A 27,470-nucleotide genomic window follows, 5' to 3' on the forward strand; every position below is an offset into this window, starting at 1 on the left:
TATTACTACACATCTAGTCTTTATTATACAGTCTGTTGTTACTAGGCTATAATCCTTTGCAGCATGGACTGTACTAAATATATTAGGCAACTGTAGCACAATGGCAAGCATTTGTGTAACTAAACACAGTTAATCATAGAAAAGACACAATAAAAATATAGTATAACAGATAAAAGGTGGTCCACCTATCACTGGTACTTCCCATGAGTTGAGCTTGCAGGGCTGGAAGTTGCTTTGGGTGAGTCAGTGGGTGTGAAGCCCTAGGACGTTACTGTTCACTGTGATAGGCTTTATACACTGGACACTTAGGCTATGCCATATTTATTTAAAAATAAACGTTTTTCTTCATGGATAATAAATTAACCTTAGCTTACTATAACTTTTTAAAATTTTTTAGTTTTTTTTACCTTTTGACTCTTTTGTAATATTTTGCTTAAAATACACACTACAGCTATACAAAAATATTTTCTTTCTTTATATCCTTATTCTATATGCCTCTTTCTACTTGAAAAAAAAATTTTTTATTATTATTAAATGATAGCTGTACTTGAAAAAATTTTTAAACATTTTTGTTAAAAACTAAGACACATATGTATTAGCCTAGGCCTACACAGGGTCAGGATCATCAGTATCACCATCTCCTGCCTCTACATCTTGTCCCACTAGAAGGTCTTCAGGGGCAATAACACACAGGGAGCTGCCATCTCCTATGATGATAATACCTTCTTCTGGAATACTTCCTGAAGGACCTACCTCAGGCTATTTTATAGTTAAGTATTTTTTAATACCTAAATAGTACCCTCTAAAATAATGATTAAAAATATATATATATAAACTAGTAACAGTCATTTATTATCATTGCCGAGTATTACGAACTGTACATAACTGTGCCAGACTTTAATACTACTGGCAGTGTAGCAGATTTGTTCAGACCAGCATCACTGTGGACACATGAGTAATGCCTTTCACTAAACATTATGGCTACAATATTACTAGGTGGTAGAAATTTTTCAGCTCCATTATAATCATAGGGGACCACTACTGTATATGTAATTCCATTGTTAACTAAAATAGTATGTAGTGCATGAGAGTATTAAAGTGTTGAAAACACAGGGCGGTGCCTGTGGCTCAGCAGGTAGGGTGCCAGCCCGATATACCAAGGGTGGCAGGTTCAAAGCTGGCCTTGGCCAGCTAAAATAGCAGTGGCAACTGCAACAAAAAATAGCCAGGCGTTGTGGCAGGCACCTGCAGTCCTAGCTACTCAGGAGGCTGAGATAAGAGAATCGCTTAAGCCCAAAAAAGAGATGAAGGTTGCTGTGAGCTGTGATGCCACAGTACTCTACTGAGGGCAACAGAGTGAGACTGTCTAAAAAAAAAAAAGTATTGAAAACACAAAACTATTAACCAAGATTCTTATATCTAGCAAAACCATGTTCCAAAAAGTTGAAGCAAATAAGGACATGGACAGATAAACACAAATGGAGAAAATTTGTTGCTAGCAAATCCACCTTATAAGAAATACTAAAGACAGTTCTTCCAGCTGAAAGCAAGTGACAATAGACAGTAATTAGAATCCCTCAAGAGAAAACAAAGAGCATTAGTGAAGATAATTAGGTAATTATAAAAGACAGTATACGTTTGTCTTTTGCTTCTTTTCTTTTTCTTAACTAACTTAAAAAGTGATTGTATGAAATAATATCAATATAATCAGATTGTTGGGTCTACAGCAAATAGAAATGTAACATATCATACAATAATAGCTGAAAGGAGGTAAGTGGGAGCAAAACTGAAATGGGGCAAGAAAATGACATTGGCCAGTAGCTCAAATCCATAGAACCAGATGAAGATAGCCGGAAATGGAGAATAAAATTAATATAACACACTATAAATATGTACTCCTTCTACTTTCTTTTTACAATTTCATTCATAGACATAAAATTATATAAAATTATATTTGTAGTGATGTACTAAGTTTGTAACATATAGGCGTTATATGCGTATAAAAAAATAAGTAATAATAGTGCAAAAAGTAAGAAGAGATACTAGAGCTTTATAGAAGTGACATTTTAAAAATTTCACTGAAGTTAGTATAAATCTGAAGTAGATTTTGATAAATCAAAAGTATATGGTAATCCACTGAGGCAAGGGAATCGCCTAAGCCTAGGAGCTGGAGATTGCTGTGAGCTGTGATGCCACAGCACTCTACTGAGGGCAAGAAAGTGAGACTCTGTCTCTAAAAAAAAGTATATTTTAATCCTAGAGTAACCACTAAGAATATAACTTATGGTAAAAAACAATATAATGTATGGTAAAAAAAAAATCACTAAACTAATTAAATTATTATGCTAGGAAATATTCGCTTAATGAAAAAAAGTAAAGAAAAAACAAGAAAAAATGTAGGAGACTCACAGAAAATAAAAAGTAAAATGATAAATCCACCTATATAAATAATAACATTAAATGTAAATGAATTCAACTACCCAGTCAAAAGGAAGAGATAGACTTGATTAAAAGACAAGAGCCAACTGTATACACTGTGTGACAGGATCACATTAGAGTCAAAAGCCACCTGTATATACTGTGTGACAGGGTCACATTAGATCCAAGAAGTACAGATACGTTGAAAGTAAAAGGATGAAAAAGACATACCATGCAAATAGCAATGATGTGAAAACTAAGGCGGCAATACTAATATCAATATTAAAATACACTTTAAGATAAAAACCATTGGGTAGTGCCTGTGGCTCAGTGGTTAGGGCACTGGCCCCATATACGGGGGGTGGTGGGTTCAAACCCAGCCCCAGCCAAACTAATTGCAACAAAAAAATGGCTGGGCATTGTGACAGGCACCTGTAGTCCTAGCTACTCCAGAGGCTGAGGCAAGAGAATCACCTAAGCCCAGGAGTTGGAGGTTGCTGTGAGCTGTGTGACACCATGGTACTCTACTGAGGGTGACAAAGTGAGATTCTGTCTCTACAAAACATATATATATATATATATATAAACTATTTATTATAAGAGATAAAGAGAGGCATTTATAACCATGAAAGTGTCAAACAAAAATACAAAAGTGTCTTTTTTTTTTTTTTTTGAGACAGAGTCTCACTATGTCACCCTTGGTTGAGTGCCATGGCATCACAGCTCACAGCAATCTCAAACTTTTGGGGTTAAGGCAATTCTCTTGCCTCAGCCTCCCAGTAGCTGGGACTACAGGCACCCACCACAATGCCTAGTTATTTTGTTGTTGTTGTTGTTGTTGTTGTTTAGCAGGCCCTGGCCAGGTTCGAACTCACCAGCTGGTGCCCTAACCACTGAGCACAGGTGCCAAGCCCATACATCTCTTTCAATACTTAAATTATTTTTAAAAATTAGCTAATTTTCAATGCAAAAAGTTACTAAAAACAATAAAACAAACACTCAGGAAAACACTGAAAGATAAAGCAGGAAAAATAAAAGAGAACAGTAATGAATAGGTAAGGAAATCTAAAAGCTATTTGGGGTTTTGAGGGTGGGGGACAGGCACAAACAAGCAATAACTTTTCACAAATTTAATCAATTTAAAGAGAGAGAGAGAGAGAGAGGAAAATTATAAAGAAAGTTTTATAACAATTAAAAAGAGAATCCAGAAAGGAAATAAAATTCATGAGATTATTAAATACAACTTTTGCCAATATATTTAACATCTTCACAAGAAAGGAGAAGAGTTTTCAAATATGCTAGACTACTAAACACACAAAAAAGCAATTAATGTGTCACCTCTCAAAATGCTCTAAGCCCAGATTGTTCCATGGATAAATTCTCTCAAACTTCCAAAGGAAAACAATTTCCAAGTTACATAATGTTCAGAGCGCATGCATGCCTACATACATACATACATACATAAAATGAAAAACATTTTGGGGAAGCATTGGAAGGCTCTTACCAGACCCTGGGAGGATGTTGACGACACCCTTAGGAATGCCGGCCTTCAAGGTCAGTTCTGCAAACTTCAAGGCTGTGAGTGGGGTCACCTTACAGGGGGCAGGAAAAAAACTGGGTAAAGGAGAAGGCTGACAGTGAGGCTCTGCTTTCCTTCCTTGCCTTCTCTTCCTCAGCCTAACAGCAGGCAGTGAAGGGCAGCTATGCATTGTGGCGCTGGGAAGACCCCAGGGAAGCCACTTGATCAACCATAGATGGCACTGCCAGCTTACGGACAGCTCCAGCTGCGCACCAGGGTCTCTGATTTCTGGTCTCCTGGCTTCTCCTCCCACACAGCATCTGCTTCTCCCTTGTTTATTTCCAGCCAGTCCGAAGGAGCAGAGTCCAGTAGGGCTCATCCCCAGGAGGCCGCAACTCAGAGGCTGGCTTCTGGGGTGGTCCCAGGGCAGCCTTTCCCCACCCCTCAGAGAAACCAGCCTGCTTCTGGGAATGGCCAGTGCCCTTCTAGTGAGGGGCCTGCTGCTGTGGCTCCACTGCCTGCTGGGTGCATCCAAGTGTCCAGCAGGACCTAGGTCTCTATGTGACTCTGATCACTGTTCCACTTCTAGAAATCAAAACAAAAGGGGGGCTGTTCCCTGGCCCTTTGACCCTCCCAACAATCACTCCTCTTCTGACTACTGTGAATTTCTGTAGATGCTGGTCAGCATGGTCAGCCAATGGCCGATAGAACACAGAGTCTGCTCCAGACAGCTCTGACTGCCACGCACACCCCTGACCACTGTGAGTAGGTGTACAGAAGGCCGTTCTGCCAATGCTGGTGTGACCAAAGGAGCCCTCTGCCTCCCCCTTAAGAGCAGATTCCTGATGCTCTCAGCAGCCCACTCTCACCTGGGCAGGCTTGATGACCACCGTGTTACCTGCAGCCAAGCAGGCGGCTGTCTTCCAGGACAGCATCATCAGAGGATAGTTCCAGGGGATGATGATACCACAGACCCTGCCATACAAAAGAAGCTGAGGAAGCCAGCCTTCATCCCTCTTACCCACTGGGCACCCAGATTGCACCTGCTAACTCCTGTCTCCCCTCCCGGGATCTGCCATGCACTCCCAGAGACAGGCTCCTGAGAAGGCACGGAAGGTCCCACTGGAAGGCAGCTCATGCCTGCCTTTTCAGTTGCACATGCTGCAGCACAAATTCATCTGGTAGTAACCTCTTCCCAGCAGGGCACAATGGCACAGGACACTGGACAGTTTCTGATGGGAGCTGTGTGCGGCCAAGGGGCACAGGAAACCAAGAAAGTGACATAGACAGGCAGAGGAAAACACAAGGCAGGAGGGCATGGAGAGATCAGGGGTCACAGGGTGGGCCAGGAGGGTGTGGAGAGATCAGGGGTCACAGGGTGGGCCAGTAGAGTGAGGAGAGATCAGGGGTCACAGGGTGGGCCAGGAGGGCATGGAGAAGTCAGGGAGTCATGGGCTAGGGAAGGGTAGGGCACCAATACCCCAATGGGTGGTCAAGTCAGGAGTTTGATTTCACATTAGATGTGCTAGGAAGCTACTGGAGGATTCTGTGTGGAGCACTGACAGGGTCTCATATGAACTGAGATATGAATGTGACAAAGAGCTGGCCTCTGTTCTTTCTCAGCACCAGAAAGGGAATCCTCCTCTTAGCCCCACAGCTCAGGGGCCTGAGCCCTGCATGCTGTCCTTTGGCCCATCCAAGTTCAAGGCCAGTCTCCCAGGGTGAACAGATGTGCCTGGATGACAGAGTGTCAGTTTCCTCTTAGTCTGATAGGGACAGAGCCCCCCTGGATAGGGTAGCTGGGAGGGTGAGTGGCCTTGCAGACTCAGGTATTGGTTTGACTGGTGGCCCAGGTGGACCATGGCCTGCCCTCTCTGCCCCTCTCAAAGCTGCTCAAACATGGGAGGGTCTCTGGCCACTGTGCCTGCAGAAGGGTGTCTTGGTCTCCACACTGCTGAAGTTTGGGTTGGGTGGCTCTTTGTCGTGGAAGGGAATACCCCATCCTCACTGTGACAACCCCAAACTCTTGCAGACTTTGCCTGATGTCCCCTGAGGGAAGCCACATCCAGGCGCAACCCCTAACTCTGGAGTCCATGCTTCCTCCATCCACAGCCCTATCCCCCACACTCTCCCATTGGGATCCTCCTTCAGCCTGTCCTTGAGGACCTGTTTGTTCATCTGTACTAGTTTCTAATGACACGAGTGACATTTGAGCACACAGTCCTTGCAAAATATTCCAGCGTTCCCAATGAAGCTGAGGGGTCTTTGAGCACCATCCATGGGGATGTGAGATCCATGCTGGATGACCATGCTGTTCCCCCACCCTGTAAGGGGCCCAGAACAGGTGGGAATGATGTTTTGCTGCTGACCACGGGTGGCCCTCTGACCCCAGTGACTCCCCTCACTTCCTGTGGGGAGCCAAACCTGTCTCTGGGTACTGCATGCATGCACAGTGAAGGTGGACCCTAGGACAGCCCCTCAGTGTGCCCTCCTCACTTGCCAGGCTCTCTGGGAGCTGCCTCCAGGTTGTACCACTGGCTCTGCCTTTTTCCTGGGACAGCTGCATGTGTTTTCCCAGCAGGGCTCCTGGAGTGGGGGAGCATTCAGCAGTGCTGTTCTCATGTTGTGGCCTCTGTCCAAGCACAGTGGCCCTGCATGTTCTTGGGTGAGCCTTCTGGGGTGCGCATATGAGTGACTCACCAGGACCTCGTGTAATAAGGACATGAGTTCCTGAATGACCTGTCACTGCCAAGGTTCCTTTGGCAGAGGTGGACCCCTGTGGGCGATGTTCTGGGTCCTTCTCTCCACCTCTATGTGGCACTATCTGGTGGTGACACGAGGCACCTCAGCTGCCTTCAATTCTCCCTCCCAGGCTTCTCAGGGGCTATCTGGACTCTCTGCCTTTCTTCTGCTAAACTTCTCTGTTGCCTATTTATCAACTTTTAATCTTTCTTCCTGTTCCTTGATGCTTTGTAGGAGGTCCTCATTCTTACTAACACTGATCATCATATTCTTTTTGGACAAAGGATTTTAGGCCATGCCCTTTAGCCATGGCAGATGGACTATTTTGTGGGGATGAAATAAAACCACGCTTGCACAGCAGAGTCAAAAGAAAAGGGACATTGTGACACCCCATGGGCTGTGGTGTGGGTCACATGGTGTCTTGCCTGGACATGCTTTGCCCTGGTCATGGACTCACCCGACAGGTTCCTTCCTGGTCAAGGTCAGGTTGCGGTTGGGCCTAGCCTGGTTGATGGGGATGGTGGAGCCCTGAAGGAAACACAGGGAGTCACTGGAGGGGCTCAGGGTCCATGCCCCCTCCAATCCAGGCACCAGCCCTGCCAGGGGCACAGGTAAATATCCTGACTTATCCACTGGGAACCCAGGGAGGAATAATAGGGATGCCTGGGGAGTCCAGAAATGGGTAGATAGGCAGCTGGAAGGGTCAAAGAGATGCTCTACTTTGAGCCTGGCAGGCAGAACCTTGATGCAGGAAGCTGGTCCCAGTGTGGACAAGGCTGACTTTGATATTTGGGCAGAGAAAGGGTTTGGTTAGGGCTGGGAGTGAGGCAGCATCAGAGCTAGGAGTGGAGAGACAGGCTGAGGGCAGCCCACCTCCCTCATCACTAAGAGGCTCCAGGGCAGAGGAGAGGTCACAGAACCCAGATCTGGCAGTGACACTGTGAGCCCCACAGTGGTGGCTTTCCCTAGGGACCCTCCTGAAATGGTTCTCTGATCACCTAGGGCCTGAGAATATGATGAGCTCTCCCTCCTGGGAAGATGTTGTGTGTCTTACTGACCTTAGAATGGGGATGTGGTGCACATGGGCCTAGAATAATCTCAGGAGCCCCCCCAGATTGTTTTCTCTAGTTAATGGCAGAAAAGAGTGTCAAAGGGATTCCAAGCCCTAGAAAGATACCCTGTCACTGGGAGATAGAGTGCAGGTGCCAGAGAGAGGCCTGCAGCCAGGGAAGACCTGGGTCCTGAGTGGGGCAAGTGCAGGAAGCTGAACTCTGCCGACACTTGAATGGGCCTGGAAGTGGGTGTTGCCCTAGAGCCTCCAGATAAGGCCCAGCCCAACTGATACCCTAACTTCAGCCTTGTGAAGCCTTGGCATGGGACCCAGATGAGGCCACCCAGAATTCCCACCTGCAGAGTCTCAAGGTATAAACGTGTTGTTTTAAGCACTTGGTTTTGGTAGTTGGTTAATGCATCATGCACACTGAAGGGCCACCCTAGAGGCTCCCAGCCCCATCCCCCGAAGCTAGCTCCCAAGTGTGTTCACACAGGAGGCAGGAGCCCAGGTTTACCTGGATCTTGTCACACCAGCCAGCAAAGTAGCGAAAGGTCTGGATGGACATGCCCACATGGGTCTTCAGGGCCAGTGTGTAGACAGCACCTGCGTCCAGGGCCTCAATGGTGGCCAGTTCCTCCTGGTGCTGCTCCATGAGATCTGCCAATCTGCAGAGGGACAAGAGTGGGGGCACATGGGCCCAGGCCTGGATCGACCATGTCTGCTCTCTCCAGGCCTGCTCCAAGGAGTCGGGGTCCTGCCCTCCACACGGAAGCCTACCTCCCATGCTCAGGTGTGCTGAGCACAGTTTCCCCATCTGAACTATGGGACAGCAACATGCACTTGACTAGATAAGCATGAGAAAGATGCCCTTTGTTCCTCTCACCTCTCTTCTCTCTTTCCCTTTCTTCCTACCTCAGATCTCTACAGATGGATTACTTTATTATATCCCACAGAGGTGCTCACCTACCTGCTGCAGATAGTACGGCTTCAACCAGGAGAAAACATGTCTGTTTTTCTTTTCTTTTTTTTTTTTTTTTTTTGAGACAGAGCCTCAAGCTGTCCCCCTGGGTAAAGTGCCGTAGCATTACAGCTCACAGCAATCTCCAACTCCTGGGCTCAAGCGAGTCTTCTGCCTCCGCCTCCCAAGTAGCTGGGACCACAGGCGCCTGCCACAACACCCGGCTATTTTTTGGTTGCAGCCGTCATTGTTGTTTGGCGGGTCCAGGCTGGATTCGAACCCGCCACCTTAGGTGTACGTGGCTGGTGCCTTAGCCAGTTGAGCTATAGGCGCCGAGCCAACATGTCTGTTTTTCAAGCACCAAGCAAGTTGACAGCTCATTCCAGGGGTCATGTCCCCAGGAATGGTCCCAGGCCTGCTATAGGGTGCATGCCCAAGAAGTGGTTTATCCAGCCTTCCTTGAGTCTAAGCCCAGCTACCCTCTCACACTTCTGACGTTCACTGAAGTGAGGGTCTCATGCCCTAAGGGGGCAGGGTGGATAGGGCAGGAAACCACAGGCCTGGAGTAGCCTGTGGGCAGCTCAGGTCCAGGGCAAGTGTGGTACATACTTGCCAGGCCATTCTCACCCTGTTCCTTTCTGTACAGGACCAAGAGGCTCTGATACAGCCCAGGCTTATGCCTGTCCTTACCTGCCTATACCCTCTAGGACCCCTGGAAGTTGCTGCCACATTCAGGATACAACCACAATGCTGTGTATGGCCCACTAGCCCTGAAGACCTGCTCCCATTTCAGCCTCACAGTGGCCTCTTCTAGGTGCTCAGGTAAGTCAGGCCTTTTGCCCTATTAGGGCACATCTGGACACCCTTCTAACACCCCCATTTATCCTCCTGATTTTCTGTATCTCTTTCAGATATGGACTCAAGTGTCACACCCTTCAGAAGCCAACCCCAATCCCCACCTACCCCGAGGGTAATCCCAGGTCCCCTCCACACCCTCAGTAGCATCCTCTGCCTTTCTTCAAGCCTTTGCCTCAAAGTCTGTAACAGGCATTGTTTTAGATGGCTCTTTGGTCACTATTTGCCTGTCCCACCCACTGGAATCTAAGCTCCCTGCTGCTGGTGTCTCCCTAGCTCATAGAAAGGTCTCAGCCCAGTCTGCTGAATAGAATAGTGTTCTGAGCCAGCACAGGCCACACCAGGGCTCAGACATGCTGACCTCCTGAAGGCCACTATCTGGGTAAGAAGAGAAAATGCTAAAACACTCTGAGAAAAGTTCTGTACCCAACAGTGCAAACACCGTTTGGTGGCAGTTAAAGGACTGGGGCTCTATCAGCTACCAGGATGGACAAACTCAACTCTCTGTTATATAAATGGGACACATTAGCCCCAAGGTCTGCTGACACTAAACTCAAATTATTTTTCACACATCTAATTATTTCTAAAATAGCTCAAGTGAGCAAATTTTCAGCCGGTTTGAACCTGCCTGCTTCATATACCCCGGGGGCCTCACCCAGAAGCTGTCTGGCTGCTCCCAGACTCCCCAGAGGCTCTTTCATACCCACCAGCAGCTCAGGGGCTGCCCAGGGGCTTTTTCCAACTCTCTCTCCTCTTAGAACAGTATACAGTCTTGTTCCTGCAGTGCATGCTGTGCTCAGGGATACCACAGGGGCCCTATTGCCCTGACTAGCCAGGGCGTTCTGTACTCATTTCTCAGTGGGAGCCTGGCCCATCTGCTTCCAAGGCATCATGACCCAACCTGTCACATTGAGCTGGGCAGAGGCAGTGGTGAGCAGGCCTCTCAGTGGGTACTGGGCATTTGCAAAGGGAAAGGACCTGGTCACTAGGGAGCTCTTGCACACCCCTGAGATGTCCGTCCACACAGTCAGTCCCCACTTGGAGCTGGGCAAGGAAGGCACTACCCTGTTGTTATGGCTTGGTAGTTGTTATGACAATGTGTCACCAGATGGCAGCAGAACATCTTGGGAAAGAACCCCTTCCCTGAGCAAAGCTCAAGGTTGGGGTCCTCTGCCACACACACAGGTCCAGAGGCCTAGCCCCAGTGTGAACATGCAAGTCCCACAAATCTGCCTAATCTCCAGGAGTGCTAGGGACCGTCTAACACTAGATAATGCCTTCTTAGAACCAATCAGCTCCCCCGAGGTCTGGAGCCAGGGCAGGCTGAGCATACCAGGCCCTATAGCCCTGGCCTGCCCCAGCCCCAGGTCTCTATACTGCTCAGCAGATCGCACAGGTTTTCTGGTTTTCTGCAACTATAGCCGTGGTGTTTCCTACTGTAGGAACAGACACAAAGCCATTCTGACTGCAAAGCTGAGGCAGGACGTCTTCCTGCCAGATGACAAACTACACTGGGTCATACTCTAACTGGTGACCCAACTTCTAGAACCCCTCAAGGACCCTGAGAACAAAAGCTGGTTCCCTGAGACTGGCTTGAGCAGGCTTCCCTGACACCACGTGGCTCACCTGACCAGCACCCCCCTTCTGGAAACGTTGCCCACTTCTTTGGAGTGTCTGCTCCTTTCCCTTGAACCCTGCAGCTCTAGGAGTACATCACCTCCTTTCTGTGCCTCCCTCTTGCCCTGTGGTCACAAACTAGAGTCATAATCACAAGTCCTTCCTTAAGACTTCTGAATTGGGATAAAATGAAAGAAAGAAAATGGAGGGAGGGAGGGAGGGAGGTGGGAGAGGAAGGGAGAGAAAGAAGGAAATGTGAGACCAGGAGCCAGGAGACCAGGAGATTCAAACTGCCAACCCAGGCTGAGCCAGGCCAGCTGTATCCCTGCCCTTGCTGTTCCCTGCATACAGGAGTCCCAAGGCCACCTCTGACCAGGCCAACACAGGGGGCTGGTGCCTGTTTCAGCCTGCATCTCAGGCACTTTCCAGCAAAGCACACCCGTACTTGCCGTCCTCCCCTTCATTAGGGCACCTCTGTATAGCTGCTGCTGAAACACCTGCTGTTTTCATGCCCTTCCTCTGAAAAGCCTTTTCTGAGCCTTAGGCTAGCAGCCCTGGCCTAGTTAGTCTGTTGGCCTCAGTCACTCTGGGCTTTCGCAGGACTTAGCTTCTCCTGGCAGGAACTAGGAAAAGGAATCTTTGCAGGAACTAGGAAAAGGCATATTTGCAGGAACATACCACCTGCCCAAGCTGAAGGTGGGGGCGACTGGCCAGTGGGTGCTGGGCTCTCACCTGTACAGAAGCTTGCCCCGGTCCCGCGCACTGATCTTCCCCCACAGTCCGTTCTCAAAAGCATCCTTGGCTGCGGCCACTGCCTTGTCAACGTCACTGACCTGGGCCAGGGACACCTGACAGATGACCTATGAGGGAAGCAGAGCCATGGCAGGTCTTCCCAGGTTGAGTCCCTGTCTCATCCCAGCCTATAGACAAGCCCAAAGAGAAGCCCTGGAAATGATAAGCAGGAAGGCAGTAGTGCTAGGAAAGGTCTAGCTGTGTCTCCACACCTAGGGCCATCTCTTCACATTCCCACTAAGCCTAACCAGGGCAGGAGATTTGGCCTGTGGCTCTAAGCTTAGTGCTCCCACCAAGAGTGGGGCCAATTAATTTAATGCATCCGGCCAGAGAGATTCTTCCTAAGTGAAATAGATGAGGCACTAGAACCTCCTGGCCTATGCCCCTCGGTCTGCACTCAGGTGCCACCTGCATCCCTGCCCTGCATATGCCCATATGTGCCACAGCAAGCTCCTCACTTGGTCTGGAGGTGGAGGGAGGTCAGCACCTCCTTGCTGGCCACCAGGACAGCCATGACCACCTCTGCCCTTCGGCAGCCTTGCCCATGCTGCATCCCAGTACCCCAGCCCAAGGATCCTACACGTCCTTTCTGTGCCCCTAAGTCCTGCCCATCCTTTTTAGATCACTCTTTCTTAAAACTCCCCTTAAACTGCTCCATTTTCTGCAGGGGCCCTGCAGTGATATTATGGGCTGGGACGAGATAGGAAAATATTCATGTGCACCCATAAGAGTAGGTCTTGCTCCAGAAAACCTGTGTTTCAGCTATAATACATGGTGCTGATTCATGTCTTCATGTAGTCATAGTCACGAAAGTGTGGCAAACAGGATTTAGCTCCCGAAAGAGTGTGTGGCATGCAAGGTATCAGGAATTGGGTCCTCGCTGGGGCTATGCTGCAATGTGGAGGGGAGGCAACAGTGGGATCTCTTCCCGGAGGATGACCCTGCTCCCTGTCTCTAAGGCAAGCTTGGAACACTTCAGAGGCTGTTCCCAACCTCACCCTACACTGTCCCTGTAAGATGGATGGGAAACTGATCAAGTCCCTTTCCTGTCATCTCAAAGGCATGCATCTAAGCAGAGGCCCCTGGGCTGGGGCCCCCAGAGGCCAGGAAGGACAAGAAGGGACAAGGTCTGTGGAGGCAGGGGGAGTAGGGCAAAGGAGGGGTTCTAGGCCTGCACTCACACTTCCATCAGTTGGGTTGATGGTCTCAAAAGTCTTGCCACCCTCAGCATCCACAAACGCCCCTCCAATGAAGAGCTGGTGGGGTATTTGAAGAGTCCGTTTGTTCACAGCCATTTCTACCTGGAAAGCAAGGCCTCAGCTGTAGTGTGACTCTTCCCAGGGGACACAATGACCAGCACAGACCCACATGGGCACATGGGAAACTCACAGATGGGCAGGTAAATACATACATGCACAACAAAGGGGCAGGGGCTTGAGCCCTCTGGCCTCCTTTGGGAGTCATCACATGGGCAGCAGTGGCAGTTGAGTGGTCAGAAGAGATGACAGGCACAGACTTTGAGGCCTGGGTGGAATCCCAGCACTGCCACTCCTCACCATGCGGCCTCAGGCTAGTTTTTCAGCCTCCCATCTGGGAGGATTCTTATGAGCCACCAGACAGTACTGTGGACTGGTAGTTCCTCACTAAACACAGTGCCTCTGAGCCACCATCTATGTTCTGAGATCTGCTCATCAGTCCGCAATTGAAGGCCAACCTGGGGTCCACTTTGGCTCCCTGTACTTTCTTCATCAGTTTGTTCCAAACTACCAAACTATACCAAAGCTTGTTCCTATGGAACTGGTAGCCTACCAAGATACTCAGGGGAAATTTCTCAATTTTCTTTAAAAATAGATTTTCAATTACTGATTACATTTCCAGATATATAAGTTGAATGTGTGGGCTCATTTGTCTCCCTTATTGGTAACTAAAAGTCTCTTCTTACTATCCTGGTCTCACATCTTGGGACTCAGCATTTGGCCGATATAGCAGCAGATAACTATGTCCTTAGCTGTCCAGGGACTATGGTATCCTAGGTGTAAGAAGAGCTTGAAAAATGAAGGGTAAGCTCAGAGCTCCTGGCTGGCTTTCTTTCTTTCCTTTCCTTTCTTTCTTTCTTTCTTTCTTTCTTTCTCTCTTTTTTTTTTTTTTTTTTTTTTGAGACAGAGCCTCAAGCTGTCGCCCTGGGTAGAGTTCCGTGGCATCATAGCTCATAGCAACCTCCAATTCCTGGGCTCAAGTGGTTCTCCTGCCTTCACCTCCTAAGTAGCTGGGACTGCAGGTGCCCACCACAACGTCTGGCTATTTTTTGGTTGCAGCCGTCATTGTTGTTTGGCAGGCCCAGGCTGGATTTGAACCTGCCAGCTCAGGTGTATGTGGCTAGTGCCTTAGCCGCTTGAACCACAGGTGCCGAGCCAGCTCCTGGCTTTCTTAACATCCAGGATTACTCCACGTGTCATCATGGCTCTACAAAGGCAGCTGCCTAGGGGTTGCAGGACTCACGTAGTTGATGGCACATTCGCTCTCTTCATTATCCCCTCGTAGCTTTCTCACTAACAGCTGAATGAAGTCCCCAAAGGTAGTTGCCATGTAAACATCCTCATTTTCTAACTCCAGGCCATCACACAGCTCCTTCACTTCCTCTACCAGCCTGTAGGAATGAGAAAGAAATATGAGGAAAATGGGAGGTGTAGCAGACCTGCATTGCTCCAGTGGCAAAGGTAGCAATGCTAAACCCCTTTAACTAGAAGGGGCCTCCATCCAACACCCAAGGAATGGTCATGAGCCTAGAATGTCTAAAATGAAAAGATGTAATCATATCAAGTGTTGTGAAAGGTGCAGATCAACTGAGCACCCAGAATTCTCACACTGTTGGTGGGGATGTTTATGGTACAACTACTTTGGAAAATACTTTGGCAGCATCTTAAAAGATATATATATATTTAAACATATTCTTCCCATTTAGTTCTCAGGGATTTAACCAAGAGAAATAAAATCCTATGTTGAGACAGGAGATGGCAGAGTAGAAAGCTTCAGAAATCCATCCCCTACCTAAACAACTATTCAACTTACAAAAACTATCTGAATCAGATATTTTGGAATTATGCAGTTTAGTCAAATGGTCTGAAGCATCAAGGAGAAATATTTATGAAGATGCTGGTAACTGTCAATAAATTTCAGGGAATTTCACTCTTTGGGGTGTTGGCTACTATCCCTCTCCCTGCAGTAGGAAGCTGGGGGGCAATGGGCCATCTTCCAGAAGCAGCTTACAGAAGCCAGGGTGAACTATAAGGATCTTGTCTTCCTAGTATCAGGATTGTATTGTAAGCTGTGATGTTGCTTTTGATTGCTGAAAGGTCATCACAAAGGCTGGTAGCAACTGTTTCAACCCTCGCAGGCTGAAATACATTCCAGGAGGTTTAAAGAAGAAATACTTTCCCTTCATTTTGGGATTGAGACATTTAAGAAAATCTTTTGTCAGAACAGTGGCTGACTGCAAGAACAATGGAACAGAAACTTCAGTGGCCATACACAAGAAGGAATATAAGCCTTGGAAAAGTAAGTAAGGTACAGCAATTCCTGAGGAGTGGGGGAGATTACACAATTACTACAACATAACACTCAAAATGTCCAGTTATTAACAAAAATTACAAAATATATGAAATAAATAAGAGGCCATATTGCAGGCTAAAAAGAATTTGAAAGAAGGTATCTCTGAGGAAGAACAGATATTGAAATTATTAGTCAAAGATGTACATCAACTGTCTTAAATATAATCAGTGAGCAAAAGAAAAACATCAATAAAGATCTAAAGGAAATCAAGAAAATTATGTATAAACAAAATGAGATTATCAATAAAAAGATAGAAGCTATAATAAGAAACCAAATGGAGGAGGGAGCAGAGCAAGATGGCAGACCAGAAGGATTGTTCAGCTGAGCTCTCCTAGAATGACTGGGGAAAGAGAGAGAACTCAACTATACCTAGCACAGGGACCTTACCCAGAGTCATAGCTCAGGGAGCACAGTGAGGAGGTGGTAAGCTGGATACATCATATTATCCAGAGTGGTGGAAATTTGATGAATTATGCAAGTGATTGCAACCAGCTGGCCTCATACAGAAGTCCAGTTTGGGAGGAAGCCTTTCTAAAGTTTTCAGTTGTTGGGAGAAGCTGCACTTTGAGTGGAATGCTTGGAAAAGTAAGTGGACTTGAACAGTATACAGCAACTAGATTTGAATGCTGGTTGGAGTGGATTTGCCATTGGTTTGGTGGCTGATGAAGCAGCAATACTGAGAAGGTATTGACAACCAGGGGGTTGCCATTGTGGGAAGGTCATGAGGAGGTCTTAGCAGGGGCATAAAGCACGGCCATCTTAATTCCACTTGCCCAGATAAGAACTCCACTCATGGGACATGCTGAGGGACTCCCACACCCCATGGGAACTGGAGTCAGGGGGCACTGTGAAATCTGCCTCTGAAGGATTCTTGTGAGCTTTAAGATCCCAACTTGGCAGGGTCTGAATGCTGAAGAAACAATCAGGTTATCACCAGAGGCAATAAGTTTGGAATAAGGACCATAGAGGTTGCTACCGTGTTCTCTGTCTCCTAAAAAATCCACAGTGCTACCTGGAGTCCTGGTGACATATTGCAATATACTGTCATCAAGAGTAAGGACTTCTGTTTAAAACAAAGGAGGCAGTGAGAAGGAAAAAGGAGTACAAAGAGGTGAACCAGAAGAAAGAGCACATGAGGAGGAACCAACAGAAAAATTCAGGCAACATGAAAAACCAAACAAGAGACCCAAAGAGACCCCAAAAGACCATGAGGCAGCTATTGCAGAAGATTCCACCCCTAAATAATTAATGGACTTGACAGAAAGAGAATTTACAATATGGATAATAAAGATAATAAAAGGAATGGACAAGAAAACAGAAAGACAGAACCAAAAGTTGGATGAGAAATATGTACAATATAGAAAGGATATGGTGCAGCTGAAGGAAATGAAGGAGACAATCAGGGAATATACAAGTGCAGCAGAAAGTATCAAAAATAGGTTAGACTATGGAGAAAAAAGAACCTCAGAGGTAGAGGATAAAGTTTTTGAGTTAACCCAGGTAGTTACAGAGTCAGAAAAGAAGAGAGAGAAAGCAAAATAGGAGCTTAGAGGACTACGAGACTCCATGAAGCATTCTAACATGCAAATAATAGGGATTCCTGAAAGGGAAGAAGATTGTCCCAAAGGAATGGAAGCCCTACTGGAGACTGTCATAAATGAAAACTTCCCAAGTTTTACTAAAGACCCCAACACACTCCTTTCAGATGGATATCAAAACTCCGGTCATCTCAACTCAAATAGACCCTCTCCAAGACACATTGTAATAAACCTGTCCAAAGTCAAGAAGAAATAAAAAATTCTGCAAGCAGCCAGAAGTAAGTACCAACTGACCTACCATTAAGATGACAGAAGACTTTTCATCTGAAACCTTCCAAGCCAGAAGAGCATGGTCATCCACCTTCAACGTTATTGAACAAAACAATTTTCAGCCCAGAATTCTGTATTCTGCTGAACTAAGTTTTAAAATTGATGGAGAAATCAATTCTTGTGTATATACAAGCACTGAGGAAATTTACCACAACCAGACCAGCTCTATAGGAAATACTTAGACCTATTCTCAACACTGTCCATCACAATGTAACACCAGAAAGTAAACACCCAGAAGCTAAAGGTCAAAACATAGCTTCCACAGTGGCACAAAGGATAAAACTACACAATGAACTTTCACAAAATATGATAAATAGAACTCCACCCCACTTATCAATTCTCTGGATAAATGTCAATGGACTGAATTCACCACTGAAGAGGCAAAGGCTGGCTGATTGGATAAAACAGCAGAAGCCATCCATATGCCATCTCCAGGAAACACATCTAACTCTGAAAGACAAATCAAGACTCAGGGTTGACCGATGGAAAACAATATTTCAGGCAAATGGAAATCAGAAGAAAGGAGGGGTTGCAATCCTATTTTCAGACAAGCAAATTTAAAGCAACTAAAGTTAAGAGACAAAGATGGACACTTTTTACTGGTCAAAGGAACAATATAACAAAAAAAGATTTCAATTTTAAATATTTATGCACCCAATTTAAATGTTCCCAGATTTATGAGACAGATCTTGATGGGTCTGAGCAATATGATATTCTATAACACCATAATAGTTGAGGACTTTATCACTCCTCTGACAGAACTGGACAGATCCTCTAAACAGAAACTAAACAAATATATAAAGAACTTAAATGTGACCCTAGAACAAATGAGATTAATAGACATATACGGAACATGCCATCCCAAAGCTAAGAAATATACATTTTTCTCATCAGCCCATGGTACATACTCCAAAATCAACCATATCCTAGGGTACAAATCAAAGCTGAGCAAAATTAAAACAATAAAAATTATACCTTCTATCTTCTCAGACCACAATGTAATAAAGGTGGAACTCAACTCCAACAAAAATGTTCATCACCACACAAAGACTTGCAAATCAAACAGCCTTATGCTGAATGACAACTGGGTACAGGAAGAGATAAAAGAAGAAATCATTAAATTCCTCAAACATAAAAATAATAAAGACATAAGTTACCAAAACCTGTGGGATATAACAAAAACAGTCTTAAGAGGGAAATTTATCACATTAGATGCCTACATTCGAAAAACAGAAAGAGAGTGCAGCAACAAACTCATGAAGCATCTTACAGATTTGGAAAAAGAAGAAAAATCGAATTCCAAACCCAGCAGAAAAATAGAAATAACCAAAATTAAATCAGAGATTAATGAAATTGAAAACAAAAGAATCATTCAGGAAATTAACAAAACAAAAAGTTGGGTTTTCAAAAAAAAATTAATGAAATCAATAAACCTTTGGCTAGATTAACTAGAAATAGAAAAGTAAAATTTCTAATAACCTCAATAAGAAAAAATAAAGGCAAAGTAACAACAGATGCCCCAGAGATATAAGAGATTGCTGCTGAGCACTACAAGAAACTTTGTGCCCTGAAATTGGACAATGTGAAAGAAAAGGATCAATACCTGGAATCACACCCCTTCCCTAGACTTAATCAAGAAGAAATAGATCTCTTGAACAGACTGATTTTAAGAACTGAGATCAAAGAAACAATAAAAAATATCCCAGCCAAAAAAAAAAAAACAAAAATCCCTCGTCCAGATGGTTTCACACCAGAATTCTATCAAACCTTCAAAGAAGAGCTTATACCCATACTGCAGAAATTATTCCAAAACACTGAGAAGGAAGAAATCTTCCCCAACATATTCCACATAGCAAACATTACTTTAATACCAAAGGTAGTCTATACTACACCAAACCAGGAAAAGACCCAAATAAAAAGGAGAACTTCAGACCAATTTCACTAATCAACATAGATGCAAAAATTCTCAATAAAATCCTAGCCAATATTACAATTACACATTAAAAAAGTCATTCATAATGATCAAGAAGGTTTCATCTCAGGGATGCAAGCCTGGTTTAACATAAGCAAATCCATAAATGTAATTGACCATATCAACAGAAGCAAAAACAAAGACCATGTGATCCTCTCAATAGATGCATAAAAAGCATTTGATAAAATTCAGCATCCTTTTCTAATTAGAACACTGAAGAGTATGGGAATAGGTGGCACATTTCAGAATCTGATCAAAGCCATCTACAAGACATAACTTATGTCTCAGTGCAATCAAAACTATACTGAGATTTCACTTAACCACAATGAGAATGGCCCACATCACAAAGTCTCAAAACTACAGCTGTTATTGTGGATATGGAGAGATGGGAACACTTTTACACTGCTGGCAGGGCTGCAAACTAATACAACCTTTTTGGAAGGAAGTATGGAGAATCCTCCAAGAACTCAAACTAGACCTCCAATGTGATCCTGCAATCTAGCCATCTACCCAGAAGAAAAAAAGTCCTTTTATCATAAGGACATTTGCACTAGACTATTTATCAAAGCTCAATTTACAATTGCCAAAATGTGGAAACAGCTTAGATGTCCACCAACCCAGAATGGATTAACAAGTTGTGGTATATGTATACATGGAATATTATTTAGCCACTAAAAAAGATGGAGACTTTACATCTTTTTTATTAACCTGAATGGAGATGGAACACATTTTTCTTAGTAAAGCATCATAAGAATGGAGAAGCAAGAATCCAATGTACTCAATTCAAATATGAAGGCAGTAGATGATGTAATACAAGGGAGGAGTAGGGGAAATGATCAAGTGGGGAGAGGGGAGGAGGCTAGGGGATGGGGGCAGGACATAATTATAAGAGGGACTTTATCTAACAAATGCAATCAATATAATCTAATTTTTTGTACACTCAATGAAAAGGAAGAAGAAGGAGGAGGAGGAAGCAAATGGAAATTCTTGAGCTATCAAGTGCAATAAGTAGAGAAGTTCAACAGTAGATGTGAGTATTCAAAGAGAATATCTGCACATTTGAAATCATCAAATCTGAGGAACAGAAAGAAAAAAGAATGAAAAAAATTGAGCAGAGCCCAAGGACCTGTAAGATACCAGGAAATAGACCAACATATATTCATTAGAGGAGTTGCAGAGAAGAAAAAGACAGAAAAAATATTTGAAGAAATCAGGCCAAAAAGTTCCAAAATCTGAGGAACAAATAAATATACACATCTAAGAAGCTAAATGAACTCCAAACAAGATACCCTCAACGAGTTCCACATCAAAATACAGTATACCCAACTTGTTAAAACCAGAGACAAAAAAAAAGAAAAAAAGAAAAAAAACCAGAGGCAAAAAAAATCACTGAAGTGACAAGAGAAAAGTGGCTCATTACTTGCAAAAGATCTTAGATATGACTAAAAGCTGATTTTCACTAAAAAACATAGAGGCCAGAAGGCAATGGGATGACACATTTAAAGTTTGGGTGGGGAGGAAATGATAGCAACCAAGAATTCTATTTTTTTTTTTAAAGACAGAGTCTCACTTTGTCACCCTCCATAGAGTGCTATGGTACCATAGCTCACAGCAACCTCCAACTCCTGGACTTAGGCAATTCTCTTGCCTCAGTCTCCTGAGCAGCTGGGACCACAGGTGCCCTCCACAACACCCAGCTATTTTTTTGTTGCAGTTTGGCCTCGGCCGGGTTTGAACCCACCAGCCTCGGAATATGGGGCCGACACCCTACCCAGTGAACCACAGGTGCTGCCCAAGAATTCTATTCTTGATGGCAACCATCAATACTACCTTTCAAGAATGAATGAGAAATTAAGACATTTATAAATAAACAAAAACTGAGAGAGTTCATTACAGGTAGAATTGTCCTTTAAGAAATGTTAAAAGGAGTCTTTTATGCTGAAATGAAAGAACCCTAGAAGTTGAAGACATAATCAAAAATAAGGAACATGGGTAAAAGTAAAGACATAGGCAAATGTGAAAGTCTGTATTATTGTACTTTTGATATAGTTTGTAATGTTTCTCCTGTTCCCACAGGATATAATAAAAAATTCATAAAACAATAATTTAAATTCTACATTAATGGATATATAATGTGTAAAGCTATAAACTGTGACAGTGACAATATAAAGAGGAAGGGACAGAGAGATATGTAGGCTTAGAGTATTTGTATACTATAGAAACCACGTTGGTATATTCTAACTAGGTTGTATAAGTTTCAGATGCTAATTTCAAGTTAACAACCAAGAAGTAACAAAAGAAAAAAATAATTAACAAAAAAAGAAAGAAATCAAAGTGATGCACTACAAAAAAAAAATTACGAAATTCTAAAAAAAGGCAGCATAAAAATTGAGAAACAAAAACATATAAGAAATAAATAGATAATTCGTAGAAGTAGATCCTTCTTTATCAGTAATTAAGTTAAATAGAAATGAACTAAACTCTCCTTTGGGGGCACACAAGTTGAATGACCAGATAAAAACAAGTATCCATCCATATGCTTTAAGAGATGCACTTTAGGCTCGGCGCCTATAGCTCAACCGGCTAAGGCGCCAGCCACGTACACCTAAGGTGTCGGGTTCGAATCCCCAGCCCGGACCCACCAAACAACAATGACGGCTGCAACCAAAAAATAGCCAGGCGTTGTGGCGGGCGCCTGTGGTCCCAGCTACTTGGGAGGCGGAGGCAGGAGACTCGCTTGAGCCCAGGAGTTGGAGGTTGCTGTGAGCTGTAATGCCACGGCACTCTACCCAGGGGGACAGCTTGAGGCTCTGTCTCAAAAAAAAAAAAAAAAGAGATGCACTTTAGATATAAGAACACAAAGAGATTGGAAATAAAAGGATAAAAAAGATATTCTAAGCAAACAGCAGCCAAAGGCAAGATGGGTTGGCTGCATTATTGTCAGACAAACTAGATTTTAATTCAAATTAGGTTATAAGAGACAAAAAAGGACATTATATTGATAAAAGGTTTGATGCAGCAAGAATATGTAACAATTACAAGCACATAGACACCTAACATAGCCCCAAAATATATGAAACAAAAATTGACAGAAATTGAAGGGAGAAACAAATATTTCTGCAATAGTAGTTGGAGACTTAGATGCTCAACTTTCACTAATGGATAAAACAACCAGACAGAAGATAAATAAAGGAATAAAACACTTGAATAAATCTATAAACCAGTCACACTTATCCAAAACACTACTCCAGACGAGCTGAATGCACATTCTTCTCAATGGCACGTGGAATGTTTTCCAAGATAAACCATTCATTAGGCTACAGGATAAATTTTAGTGGATTTTAAAAGTTTGACATCTTATAATGTATCTTTTCTGATTACAATAGAATGAAACTAGGAATCCATAACAAAAGAAAAATTGGGGGAAAATCACAGTATGAGGAAATCAAATAGCAGACTCTTAAACAATTAAGAAGCCAAAGAAGAAATTACAAGGGAAACTAGAAAATACCTTCAGTCAGAGAAAAACAAAAACATAACGTACCAAAACTTATGAGTTACCCAGAAACTAATATGAAGAGAGAAATTTATAGGTATGAATATTTATATTAGACAAGTATAAAGACCACAAATCAGTATCTTAACTGTATCCCTTACAGAACTAGAAAAAGAAATCAATTTAAACCCAAACCTAGCAGAAGGAAGAAAATAATTAAGATTAGAACAAAGATAAATGAAATAGAGTAGAAAAGCAATACAGAAAATCAACAAAACCAAAATTAGATGCCTTGAAAATATCAATGAAATTAACAAATCTTTAGCTTGATTGAAGAAAAAAGAAATGGCTCAAATTACTAGAATCAGAGATTAAAGGGAGATACTACCCTTGATTTTACAGAAATAAAAAGTCATAACATATGATGAATTATATGCGTATAAATTCCATAACCTAGATGAAATGACCAAATTTATAGAAATATAAAAACTACCAAAATTGACTCATAGAGAAATATATAATTTTAATAGATAATATAGTAAGAAAATTGAATCAGTAATCAAAATCTTCTTTTTTTGAGGCAGAGTCTTACTTTGTCACTCCCAGTAGAATGCAGTGGTATCATAGCTCAGAACAACCTCAAACTCTTGGGCTTAAAATGATTCTCTTGCCTCAGCCTCCCAAATAGCTGGGACACAGGTGCCTACAACCACCAGCTGTTTTTAGAGATGGGATCTCTCTTTGGCTGAGGCTGATCTCAAACCTGTGAGCTAAGGCAATCCACCTGCCTTGGCCTCCCACAGAGCTGGGGTTATAGATGTGAACCACCATGCTTGGCCCGTTCATGATCGACGTGTATTTGATTTAATTAAAAAAAATATTTTCAATGAAAAAAGAAATACACAGAACAGATGGTTCCATTGGTGAATTTTATGTGACCTTTAAGGGAGAATTAATATCAATTTTTCTCAACTCTTCTAAAAATTGAAAAGAATACTTCCCAATTCAGTCTAGGAGGGCAGTATTATCCTGATACTCAAGAAGTCAGACAAAGATGGCACAACAAAAGAAAACCATAGCCCAATTTCCCTTATGAACATGGGTGCAAAAATCCTCAACAAAATACTAGCAAACTGATTTCAGCAGCATACTAAAAAGATTATAAACCATGACCAAGTGGGATTAATTCTCAGAACACAAGGATAGTTTACCTATAATAAGCAATAAATGAACTACACCATGTTAATAAAATAAAGAGAAAAAACACATGACAATTAGTGCAGAAAAAGTATTTGACAAAATTCAATATCTTTTCATAACTAAAAATCACTCAATAAACTGAGAATAAAAGAGAATATCTTCAATATAAGAAAGATCACGTATGGGAAACCCACACCTAACATACTCAGTGGTGAAAGACTGAAAACCTTTCTCTGTAGGTTTGTTAATTTTGCATTTAATACATCTAACATACTAAACATGAGAACTGAGCTGAGCCTACCTTAACCCTGCTCATAACACTTACATTAGCCTACAATTGGGCAAACTCATCTAACACAAAGCCTGTTGTATGACATGTTGAATATCTCATGCAATTTACTGGATACTGTAGTGAAAGTAAAAAACAATGGTTGTATGGTATTGAAGTATCAATTTTGCACCTGGGCAAAGTTGAAAAATGAAGCCAAACCACTGTAAATCTGGTACCATTTGTATATATTGTGTTTTTTTGATCTGATCATCCAGTACTACTAAGGGATTGATGGGTGGCTAGTGTGCACAGCATGGATACACTGGACAAAGGGATTATTTGTGTTCCAGGTGGGACGGTGAAGAACAGCAAGAGATTTCATCACACTACTCAGAATGTTATGCAATTTAAGAGATATGAATTGTTTATTTCTTGGATTTTCCACTTAATATTTTCAGACCATGGTTAACCATAGGTAGCTGAAGTCACAGAAAGCAACCCACAGATAGAAGGGACTACTATACTGGAAGCTCCAGTCAGAGAAATTAGGGAAGAAAGAAATTAAGGCTATCCAAATTGTGAAGGAAGAAGTAAAATCATCCCTTCACAGACGACATGATCTTTAAATGTTCCACATACACACAGAAAATGTCCAGAACTAATAAAGGAATTTGACAAAGTTACTGAATATAAAACCATGTGCAAAAATTCATTGTAGTTCTCCACATTAACAATGAAAAGCCCCAAAAGAAAATTAATACAACAATTTCACTTACAATGCATCAAAAAGAATAAAACAGGAAGAAATTTAACCAAGGAGGCAATGGAGCTGTACACTGAAAACTACAAAACATTGCTGAAAGAAATTATAGAAGACCTAAATAAATGGAAAGGCATCCATGAATGGGCTGAGAGAGTTAATATTGTTAAGATAACAACACTGGGTGGCGCCTGTGGCTCAAAGGAGTAAGGCACCGGCCCCATATGCCAGAGATGGCAGGTTCAAACCCAGTCCCCGGCAAAAAACTGAAAAAAAAAAAAAAAAAAAATAGATAACAACACTACCCAAAGAGATCTATAATTTCAATGCCATCTCTATTAAAATTCCAATTGTTTTTTCTTTTTTTTTTTGAGACAGAGTCTCAAGCTGTCACCCTGGGTAGAGCACCATGTTGTCACAGCTCACAACAACCTCAAACTCCTGCTCTCAACCCGCACTTCAGCTGCCACCACAGGAGCACGCCTGGGATGGCTAGTGAAGGGGCTACCCTAGACCAGCCAGCCCCAGCTGACTGGCAACTCCCACAGACACTCACATGAGCCCTACTGAGAGCCACTGAGCCTGACCCAAATTAGCTGAGCCCAATGAAGACTGTCATCCATAGAACTGTGAATGAGCCAGAGAAATGGTGTGGGTTTAAATCACAGTGCCTTGGGGTGATTTGTTATGTAGCCAAAAGTAGCTGGCACAGTGTATAGCCCCAGTTCATCTCATGATCCCAGAGCTGCTCCTCTGCCTTGACCCCTCCCACATTCTTAGGATAGACTGCATGAAGCTGCACCCTCACAAACACCCATGCCTGCTCTGAAGCCTGCACACTCAGTCCTGAACACACAGCCCTGCACACTCAGACCTGCCCATGTGGCCCTGCTGCACACTTGGCCCTGCACATATAGCCCTGCACACATGGTCTTGCTGCAAATTCAGCCCTGCACACATGGCCCTGCTGCACACTCAGCCCTGCACACTTAGCCCTCCACACACAGCCCTGCACACATGGCCCTGCTACACACACAGGCCTACACGTATGGCCCTGCACACCCAGCCCTGCACACCCAGCCATTCCAGAGTCCCAGTCTACACAGTCCGTGAGCATAACCAATAGCAGTTGTCTCCTGCTGCTCAGTCTTGGACATATGGACATATGGCCCTGTACACATAACCCTGCACACACGGCCCTGCACACCCAGCCCTGTACACATAGCCCTGCACACACGGCCCTGCACACCCAGCCATTCCAGAGTCCCAGTCTACACAGTCCATGAGCATAACCAATAGCAGTTGTCTCCTGCTGCTCAGTCTTGGACATATGGACATATGGCCCTGTACACATAACCCTGCTGTATACTTGGCCCTGTACACACAGCCCTGCACACATAGCCCTGCACACACGGCCCTGCACACTCAGCCCTTCCAGAGTCCCAGTCTACACAGTCCATGAGCATAACCAATAGCAGTTGTCTCCTGCTGCTCAGTCTTGTGGGGATTTGCAACACAGGTCCAGAGAGACAAGATCCCTCCTCTCCTGATCTTACCTCACTACATCCACAGACGCAGCCCCGGACTTGAAGAAATCAGTGGAATCTTCAACCTCCAGGACATTGGGGAGGATCCGCTGCCAAATGCTCTGAAAAGCAAGGCCCAGTGAGAGGACAGCTTAGGGGAGCCAGCTGCCCCCAACAGTATTCTCAGATGTGCTCCCAGATGCCTAGGATCTGGTTGGGCCTCTCTGTCCTGCAAGGTCTGCCCTTTCCCAGGGTCTTTCTGGTCCTGGAGTGACTGCCTCCTGGGGTAGAACCTGCCACTCTGTGCCTGGCTGCTGTCCTCACAGCTACCCCAGCTCAACCCCCAGATTCTCTGGGGTCCCCACAGCAGTCCTGCTGGAGGAGAATGGGTGTGACTGGGGACCAGGAAGGCAGGGCCCAGCTGCACGTGAGCCCCCAGCCCATGCCTGGCCTTGCTGTGGTGTGAGTGACCGGGTTTTGTGTCCCCAGGATAACACTAGCACAGCTTAGGGGATGGATCTGAGGGAGCACGAGGCTCCCTGATGGGCTCAGGAAACCTGGCTCCTGGTCTACGCTCCTCTGTCCTGGCACACGTTTAGGGTAGCAGCAGTGCCTAGCCAGTGGCCTCATAGACATGAGTGGTCAGCACCTACCCAGTTGCCCAGCAAGGCTGTCCAAGGGGTCAAGATAAGACAACTGGCCTCTGGACAGGCTCCTACCAGGAGTAAGAAGAGCCCCAGTGACAACAGGCCACGTCCCTACTCTCTGTGAACACTAGTTATTGGGCCAGATAAGGGTGAGGCCAGGCAGTGG

At 44.2% G+C, this 27,470-nt stretch overlaps 1 protein-coding gene across 3 annotated transcripts in view; it reads right to left on the reverse strand.

Moving 5' to 3' along the window:
• The window catches only part of ALDH1L1 (aldehyde dehydrogenase 1 family member L1), a 66,634-nt gene that overhangs the window by 18,071 nt on the left and 21,093 nt on the right, over nucleotides 1-27,470 (reverse strand). For all 3 annotated transcript variants that reach the window (XM_012809240.2, XM_023516975.1, XM_003796179.3), the window contains 8 exons: nucleotides 26,688-26,779; nucleotides 14,455-14,602; nucleotides 13,137-13,256; nucleotides 11,896-12,023; nucleotides 8,248-8,398; nucleotides 7,137-7,207; nucleotides 4,807-4,912; nucleotides 3,923-4,010 (listed from right to left, as the gene is read on the reverse strand). In XM_012809240.2, coding sequence (XP_012664694.1) covers nucleotides 3,923-4,010; nucleotides 4,807-4,912; nucleotides 7,137-7,207; nucleotides 8,248-8,398; nucleotides 11,896-12,023; nucleotides 13,137-13,256; nucleotides 14,455-14,602; nucleotides 26,688-26,779 — 904 coding nt within the window. The remainder of the gene's footprint in view (nucleotides 1-3,922; nucleotides 4,011-4,806; nucleotides 4,913-7,136; nucleotides 7,208-8,247; nucleotides 8,399-11,895; nucleotides 12,024-13,136; nucleotides 13,257-14,454; nucleotides 14,603-26,687; nucleotides 26,780-27,470) is intronic.

This window comes from Otolemur garnettii, unplaced genomic scaffold (genome assembly GCF_000181295.1).
Source record: "Otolemur garnettii isolate 467f Iridium unplaced genomic scaffold, OtoGar3 scaffold00101, whole genome shotgun sequence".
Lineage (NCBI taxonomy): Eukaryota > Metazoa > Chordata > Mammalia > Primates > Galagidae > Otolemur > Otolemur garnettii.